Genomic DNA, 9,065 nt, shown 5'->3' with positions numbered 1-9,065 from the left:
AATTCCATCTTCATTAATAGATCAGTGGGAATCAGCTCTTATTCAAATGATTTCTCATCGAAAATAAAATAGAAAAAAGGGGAACGATCATACTAATTCACTGTGAGAAATATTTTACTCACAAGAGAATTTTTTAAAATAAACTCATAAGTTAACCTTACTTTATATTATACGTACTTTATAATAATAATAATAATAATTTATATATATTCCTTTTTTTTTCGTATTCGTTTCTTTGTTATTTTTTTTTTTTGGGAAATATCCACATTCGAGACTCTAAAGAATGTATTTAATTCAAAGAGAGAAGATCGGTAAAAAGGGATCTACAAACCCACAAGGGTAGTGTTAGTGTGCCGCCCAACTTTGACCGTTGGATGTGCCTACTAGTACAAATTTTATTTTATTTTATATTATATTTTTTAACATATTTAAAATATTTTTAAAAAATAAAAAATACATCAATACATTAATAATCACTTTCTTAATCAGTAAGTAAAAAAAAAAATTAGATGCATGAGCGGTCAAAATAAAAAAGCAAAATGAGGTAGTATAATAGATTTATTCAACCCACAAATATTAGGATGAAATGGAAGAGCACTTGGCCAAAAAATATAGGTGGCTAAACTTGAGATTTAAGCAATGGCATAATATAAAAAGCCATAATTTGTGGGCAATTAATGGTTTTTGCCAAACTTTTTTATTGGAATGAAGATAGGTGGGTCTACCCGTTTCTACGAGCATTCTTCATCACCAAGAAAAACAAAAACAAAAACATAAAATCAGTGGTACAAAAAAGTCAGAAACCCCCCAATATCTATATATATATATATATATATATATATATATATATATATATATACAAATCAGTGAGAAATACACCACTGACTTTAATGTTGAAACTCTAGCCTTAATTATAGAAATGATTGGACTAATTTTCATGAGAATTTGACACCTTCCACCTGAGCTGGGAATTAGAGATATATATATATATATATTATAATTAAATTATTTAATTTATGTGAGGAAAAAATAAAAAAGAAGATTACAGTTGCACACAAAATTTAGGATGTTAAACATGGGATAAACAAAGTATCTTGTTAGAGTGTCCCTTCGATCCAAGGACAGGAAAGGGACATTGCCCTGTTGATGAACCCCGAAAGCCATGGCCTAGACAGGAATCCATGTTCCTTCAGCAGTTTAAGCATTACAGTTCTTATAAATCTTGCATTTGGGGTTTCCGACTATCTTTAGTTATTATTGGTCATCATGAAGATCATGCAATGAACACATGCAAGTGTCGTATATTTTATTTGAAAAAAATAAGATTTATTATTAAAAAATAAATTTTTTTGTATGAATTTCATATTTATCTATTTTTTTAATAAAATTGTGTGACGTTTATGTACTTTACGATTATATTTAATATTTTTTTGAAATAATTTATCGTCTACGTGATAAATTTTAATCACAAAAAAATTTCATAAAAATAAATTCATAAATTGATCTGACTGGTACGTCAAATTATAAAGTTAAAATATTTAGCATATCATCAAATTATATCACTTTTATAATTTTATTTTTATAAAATCTGACAAAGTAAATATCCTTTTATAATTTTATTTTATTTTATTTTTCGAAGTAACAAGTGGGAGATTTGAATCCTGGCGTTCTTCGAGTAGTTCGAGTGAGAGAACAAAATTAATGGCCAAGGATCACCGGCATATCAAACTGTATATAAATAAATGATAAGGATACAAGCAGTGCAAAGCCTTCAACGCCATAAATATCTGCCTTAATTTTCTTATATAATATAATTATTTAAAATTTATTATATAAAAAAGAAAAATAAGTTAGACAAAAAGAAAAAAGAATTGATCTTTTTTTTTTCCCTTACTGTATTATTCTATTATTAATACAGAGAAGTAAAAAACTGAAGAATCCCATGGTCTTGATCTTTTCTGCGTGTAATTCAGTGCGTGGAAGTGTGGTAGAAACTAGAAACCATTCGGGTTGGCTATTTTCCGTGAATGACAGTAGACCGATGTAGATTCACCGACACATAAAGGAAAAAGGACAAAACTTTAGAGGGGAGGAGGCATATATTTCCATGATCATCATTATCACGTTATTATTATAATAATTTTTTTTACCAGAGAAGCAGAATGGAGTCTTCAGAAAAACCGGTGGGGTGGGGGGGCCAGCAGAGCGGAAGGCAAGGGGGTGAGAGTTATAAAAGACCCAGCTTGAGATCTCGGTTTTTGCATACTCCTTTATTCAAGTTTCCTCTCTCTCTCTCTCTCTCCCTTAAGAGAGAGTTTTCGACGGATTCCCATTTTGTCTCTCCTTTGGATTTTGGAAGCAGTGAGAAAAATAGAGGCTGTACAGAGAAAGAGAGAGAGGTACGTACTCAATGTTCATCATCGTCTCTCTCTCTCTCTCATCTTCTCCCTGGACTTGTTGTGTGGCTACTCACTGTTTGCTCTTTGTTTCTTGCTTTTCTTTGTTCTCTGTCAGATCTAGTCAGATACTATCATTGTATTAATAATCCAGTTTCCTTCTATCCATCTTTATCTTTTATCAATTTCCGACTTTTATGCTCTTCTTCATGACATGGATGCATGTTCTCATGATGAGTGTTCTTCCATTTGCATAATTGATCTTCATTTTGATTGTAGACCCGTTTTTCTCTTTTGATATGGGTATAAGTCTAGATCAGTTGCTTTGTTCTTCCATGTTCTGTGTTGATTTCCTAATTACAAGATGGGTTTTCAAGAGAATTGTTGTTTCATTTATGTCTGCATTGTCTGCTCTGTTTCGGCACCATATGGATGCATTTCATCCTATACTTTGATTGGCAATGCATTGGAACTGTGTGCTTTTGCTCTTTTTTCTTTTTTCCTATTAATTGCGTTTCTTGATGTCATATAACCATTGATGTTTCAGAAGCAGCTGATTGGCATGCAGTGACGATGAAATCATGGGAACTTTTCTTATGTTTGAAGAAATGATTAAACTGCATGATGCACTCTCTTTTATTTGCTTTTTTCTTTTCTATGGTTGGTGTAAGATCAACACTTCTTTTTCTGCCTTTTGAAGTAGTGGGAGAGAGAGTGGGGCCCCCTCATAAGTCATAAGGTCGGCTGCGTTTGTTAGGTTTGGGACCCAATATCATGTGTGAAAATGTAAAGCCAAGGTGACATGCAAAATAATAGTTGTCTGTAGTCGCTATCAGATCTCGTAGTTTACAGCTTACCGTAGTCAATTTAGTGGTTGGTATTGATTATTGACATTTGGATCTTAATCCTTCCGCTGTTTGCGCCGATTATTTTGGGTCTTTTTTTTCAACTTTTTTTTCCCACCCGACTCTCTTTCCTTTGTGTTAATTGAGGAGAATTTGCACGCATAAACTGGATCTGATCTTCAAAATTGAGTCTTGTGGCATGACTTGCATCGATCTGATTGCTGCGCACTTCTGGTGTTTATAACTTCTAATAAAAATTAACTTCTTGCTTTGTGTTTTTCACATTGCAGATGGGTTTTGCTCAGTTAAACACATCAGTACATACTTTTGAAGTTGTTGCTTGACCTTTCTTTTCTTTTTTCTTTTTCTCCTTTCTTTTAAATTTGGTAGGACACTGATTAATTGAAAAGAACTAACTGGTAGTTGCATAATATTTGGGATGAATGGAACTTAAATAGTTGAGTCAGCGCATCCATTGATCTTTTGTTTCATTTTCATGATGCCAAGTTTAATTTTTTGGGTGATAACAGGGAATGAGATGTGAACTTGGAATGTCATGAATAGTGTGGTTAGAGTGGCTGGGCTGTTATAATTTTTTTAGTGTTCTTCATTTCCTTTAACTGCAAATGAGGACAGATGGAAATATGTGATTTGGGGAGTAAGGGAAAATTCTGATTTCTTAAGTAATAAGGAGAAAATATGCATAATGCCTCTGTTTTATATATGATTTACTGAGTTGAGGAAGGTGGAATGTTATTAGCGTTAAAAAAAAATTTAAAGATAGAAAAAATTCCAGTCTTTGGGTACTTACAAGTCCCTTGCATCTGTGCAGATATTTGCAAATTTTAGGGAATCATGAAGCATAAAGATGGAAAACCATTTCCCCAAGGGGATAAAAATTCCAGGATTGTCCCCATGTCAATTATGTTTCTGTTGCTATGTGGATTTTCATTTTATCTTGGTGGAATCTTTTGTTCTGAAAAGAGCGGGTTTGACACCAACAATGTTGCAAGGGATGTCCAATCCCCAAAAGGATCGGTAGTTACTCCTCTTCAAGTTAAACCCATTGTATTTCCCGAATGCAGCAGTGACTATCAAGACTACACTCCATGCACGGATCCCAGGGTACTGTTAATTTATTTTTGTGTTGTAGACGTATTGGAATCTAGGAAAAGGTTGTAGGGTATAAAAGTCCCTTACGTCTGATTCATGTTTATTTGTTTAGAGGTGGAGGAAGTATGGTCTTCAGCGCCTTAGATTCATGGAACGTCACTGTCCTCCAGTATTTGAAAGGAAGGAATGCTTGGTTCCACCCCCTGATGGGTATAAGCCGCCTATTAAATGGCCAAAGAGCAGGGATCAATGTTGGTACAGGTATTATGATCTTTTTAGTTTTTAGTTAAAGTGCCTCCCTGGCTTTAAGTTGCCAGGATCTTATACCTAATTTGAGTGCTTTGAGTGCTTCATTGAATTAATCACGTGGACTTTCCAGGAATGTACCATATAATTGGATTAACAAGCAGAAATCAAATCAGAATTGGCTTAGGAAAGAAGGGGATAAGTTCCTCTTTCCTGGTGGGGGTACTATGTTCCCTAGAGGTGTTGGTGCATATGTTGATCTGATGCAAGATCTGATCCCAGAAATGAAAGATGGTACTGTTCGAACTGCCATTGACACTGGGTGCGGGGTGAGTGACTCTTTCATCTTCTCCATTGTTTATGACATTCATCTTATTTAAGACATTTATTTTCTACTAGTCATTTATTTGTCTATATATGTTTTGTCCTTGAAGACATGGTCATCTGTTTGCAGTGCTGTAGAGAATTTAATCAGAGGTAGTGGAAATAACTAATATTTTATCTGCTAGAAGATAGGCCAATTGATCTGTACAAATGGCTTAATTCTTAGGTTGCAAGCTGGGGTGGTGATTTGCTAGATCGTGGTATTCTAACGGTTTCCCTTGCCCCAAGAGATAATCATGAAGCTCAAGTCCAGTTTGCACTGGAACGTGGAATTCCAGCAATACTTGGCATCATTTCCACACAACGCCTTCCTTTCCCTTCAAAGTCATTTGATATGGCTCATTGCTCAAGATGCCTTATCCCATGGACAGAGTTTGGTAAGTATTTTCTAAACCTATGAAACTAAGAGAATTTCGTCCAAATAGACAATCGAGTAGTCACGGTTCGTGTTTTTTTTTTTTTTTTAGTTGGAACTTTGGGGTGAGAATGCATGTCATACGATTTAATTGGGGTCCATTACGTGCTCTGTCTACAAGATCAGCTATTTTTCAATTTTTTTCTGCCTTTTCTCATCTGCAGATGATGTAGTTTGTTCTGAGAATACTGTATATTTAGTTTAGAGTGTGCAATTTATTTTTCTGGAGTTTTGCAATTGTGTAGCAATTGCTGGTGCTTATTTTATGCACAAACTGTGCATAAGATAGATCGTTGATGTGGTTTCTTTTGTGGCCTGAGTTTCTTTTCCCTTAACTAACTTCATGTGATGTCGTTGTTTTAAATCCTCATCCACTTAGGTTGTTAGGAATTTCCTTTTGGAACATGCATAAGTTAGTAAAAAAATTGCTGATTATTTTTTGTGAGCGGTATTATTCTTGCTTTCTTTCACTAATCAAATTTCCTGCTTTCAGGTGGAATGTACCTCCTTGAAATACACCGCATACTTCGTCCTGGAGGCTTCTGGGTTTTGTCTGGCCCACCAGTTAACTATGAAAACCGATGGCGAGGATGGAACACAACTGTGGAAGAGCAGAGATCAGATTACGAAAAGTTGCAGGACCTGCTAACTTCTATGTGCTTCAAACTTTACAAGAAAAAAGATGACATTGCTGTTTGGCAGAAATCTTCAGACAATAGTTGCTACAATCAGCTGGATAATCCAGATGCCTATCCACCTAAATGTGATGATAGCCTTGAGCCAGATTCAGCATGGTACACCCCACTTCGTCCTTGTGTTGTTGTTCCAAACCCAAACCTTAAGAAATCTGCATTGGCATCCATCCCTAAATGGCCTGAGCGGTTGCATGTTGCACCTGAGCGGGTTTCAGATGTTCCCGGTGGGAGTGCTAGTACCTTCAAGCATGATGACAGTAAGTGGAAGGTACGAGTGAAGCACTACAAAAAGTTGCTCCCTGGAATTGGGACTGACAAGATAAGAAATGTAATGGACATGAATACCGTTTATGGGGGATTTGCTGCAGCTATAGTTGATGATCCTGTGTGGGTCATGAATGTTGTCTCATCCTATGCTGCCAATACACTTCCCGTGATCTTTGATCGGGGTCTCATTGGAACTTACCATGATTGGTAATTTTTTAATTATTTTCTGGAACCTTTTCTCCTCACAGATGGCATCCTAAGTACCTTCCTTGTATCTTATTGATTATAACATACTGAATGGTATCTGCTGCTTTGGTAGGTGTGAAGCATTCTCAACATATCCTAGAACATATGATCTCCTTCACCTTGATAGCCTCTTTACTGATGAAAGCCACAGGTAAGGCACTGGCCAAATGCTTCACTTTTTTTTTTATGAACTAGTTGATTATTTTCGGATGGTGATAACTCTTTTGCCTCTGGGTTTGGAATGACACTCGTCTGATGGGGGACAAAGTTGATGTTGAAGTGTGAACTGATTATGATAAATTTATCTTGTTGACTAGACTGCCCAAGCAGACAATTCAGATCTGAAAAATAACATATTAGAAACTGGTCACCAACTTGGTTGAACTTTACAGTAGAGAAAACAAAAGGCTTGGGACATTACTGAAATTTGTAATCCCAGGGCTGTTTGAGAATTCAGTGGAGTGGGCCAAACTGGATACATAAGGTTAAAAGCTAATAACGTAGAACAGACTTGCTTATTCTCAGCTTAGAGTGCATGTGAGTCTCCCAAATAGCAAACTGAGTCTGCCATGGAGAAAATACTTTGGTTTCAAATGCATGAGGGCACTCCTCTTTTTTTCAATATTAGAATTAATATGATTTGACTATTGTGGTGCACTGTTAGCTCTTAAGTATGATAGGAACAAGTTAAAACATTCTGTTTCTGGCTAATTGATGCATGAACTACACAAGTATTCTGGTTCTGACAATAGCTAGTATTTTGGCAGATGTGACATGAAATATGTACTCCTGGAGATGGACCGGATGCTGCGACCCAACGGGTATGCAATAATTCGGGAATCCAGTTTTTTTGTAGATGCTGTTGCCACCATTGCCAAGGGGATGAGATGGGGTTGCCGTAAAGAAGACACCGAGTATGGTATCGACAAGGAGAAGATATTGATTTGCCAGAAAAAACTCTGGTACTCCTCTAATGGGAGTTCAAGATGATGAAAACAATAGCAACCCAAGTCATTATGAGAATCTCTTGGAGTGTCAAAGTACAAATATGATTTGGAGAATAGAAGCAAAAGCGAAGCAAGTTCAGCAGCTCATAGAGATATTAGTTCAGTCTAAAGAAGCAAAAAATCTTTGAATTCATATTTTTCAACTGAAAATTAATCACCAAATAATATGATTTTATTAATTTACAGGGCCTTTTCATATAGATATATTCTTTAAGGCATCAACATGTACCGTGTATTATTCCCTTTATTATTATTATTATATAGTGTTTATTTCCTCCCAGTGTATTGTTGTCTCTGTGCTGTAAACCCAGTTAACCAAATTGAAAATATGCAAGTGGTTGATACTCTCCCTCACAGCCTTGGATTTATTTATTTATTTATTGGTGTCGAATGAATTTAATTGGTGATTTTTAGTTCTTGTTTGGATACATAAACAGTTTCTTTTCATTTCATCATTATAATTTTTTTAAATTTTCATATAAAATATAATAAATAATTTATTTTTTTCAAATTTTAAAATAATAATAATATTAAAAAAATAATATTCTAATAAGATTTTATTCAACTTTCATCTAAAATCATATCATATCATCTCAGTCCTTAATGTTTTTTTGTGTCAAATGAAATTTATTGGCTGTAAATCTGTTCTGCTTCTTTGTTATTTGACTTTCTTTCTAAAGCAGATTATTCTCTCTTTGTGGGAGCTTGAAATATTTTCATTGGTAGGATAGCTACTTAGAAATTTCGAGGCTTTAAATCGGGCCATTGGGCTCATTTCCTTGGTCCAATCTATTATGGGCTGGGCTTAGTTTTTATGGATCGACCGAGTTTTGAGGAATTTAGCCCAGCACGTTCTGATTCGATTTTTTATTTTTTGGTTTTCTGTCTTGATAAATATATGAAAAACAATGATACCTCATCCTTTAAATTAGATAGTATTATTCTTGTTCATAACCAAATAACATAGTTGTCCTTCACAAATCCAAATGTTAAAGAAACTAGAGGTTTATCATTGGATTTAAATTCCCAATAACACATTGGTAATTTGTATAAAAAAAATTCGATTTAGGGATTGAGTTATCAAGAATCATAATTCCAAATGTATTTAAGAATCATGCTATAATTTAGTGTGCTTTTCAAAACTTAAAAAAAGAATCTAATAAAAACTGATAGGGTTGGCCACCCCACCATCCACTACCCAGATCTCACCTAGGTGGTGTAGGCAACCTCGCTCGCACCATGCGGGGGTGGGTTGCCCTGCCCACAAGCTTTTAAGCAACAGGGGTGGGGGGCGAGCTGGGCCAAGCCAATACCTTGGCCCTCTTTCCTGATCCCAGTCTAGCTTAATATATATATATATATATATAATTATATATTATTAAAAAAATTGTTAATAAAATGACTTCATTTTATTTTAGATTTATTTTTTTAAAAAGTAAACAATGAAATAA

At 34.9% G+C, this 9,065-nt stretch overlaps 1 protein-coding gene across 2 annotated transcripts; it reads left to right on the top strand.

Annotated features, from left to right (window-relative positions):
• The first annotated feature begins 2,265 nt into the window (after positions 1-2,265).
• On the top strand, positions 2,266-7,964 carry LOC109014247 (probable methyltransferase PMT21). Of its 2 annotated transcripts, XM_035694042.1 has the most exons (9): positions 2,268-2,399; positions 2,944-3,056; positions 4,074-4,366; positions 4,467-4,615; positions 4,734-4,929; positions 5,151-5,361; positions 5,893-6,568; positions 6,681-6,758; positions 7,375-7,964. In XM_035694042.1, exons 3-9 carry the CDS (start codon positions 4,097-4,099, stop codon positions 7,595-7,597), a joined length of 1,803 nt encoding a protein of 600 aa, XP_035549935.1. In that variant the 5' UTR covers positions 2,268-2,399; positions 2,944-3,056; positions 4,074-4,096; the 3' UTR covers positions 7,598-7,964. The 2 variants fall into 2 exon arrangements, with proteins under 2 accessions (XP_018852174.2, XP_035549935.1); XM_018996629.2 differs by lacking the exon at positions 2,944-3,056 and having other exon boundaries at positions 2,266-2,399.
• Positions 7,965-9,065: the final 1,101 nt, after the last annotated feature.

This window comes from Juglans regia, chromosome 9, assembly GCF_001411555.2.
Source record: "Juglans regia cultivar Chandler chromosome 9, Walnut 2.0, whole genome shotgun sequence".
Taxonomy (NCBI): Eukaryota; Viridiplantae; Streptophyta; class Magnoliopsida; order Fagales; family Juglandaceae; genus Juglans; species Juglans regia.
Note: the sequence above shows the minus strand (reverse complement) of the source record. Positions and strands in the feature narration are given on the sequence as shown.

What these genes read in the sequence shown, in the direction of transcription:
- LOC109014247 (XM_018996629.2), top strand. Translation starts at nt 4,097, where the DNA reads ATGAAGCATAAAGATGGAAAACCATTTCCCCAAGGGGATAAAAATTCC. An exon ending in AGGGATCAATGTTGGTACAG is followed by an intron (nt 4,616 to 4,733) that starts GTATTATGATCT and finishes TGGACTTTCCAG; the next exon opens with GAATGTACCATATAATTGGA. An exon ending in ATTGGAACTTACCATGATTG is followed by an intron (nt 6,569 to 6,680) that starts GTAATTTTTTAA and finishes CTGCTTTGGTAG; the next exon opens with GTGTGAAGCATTCTCAACAT.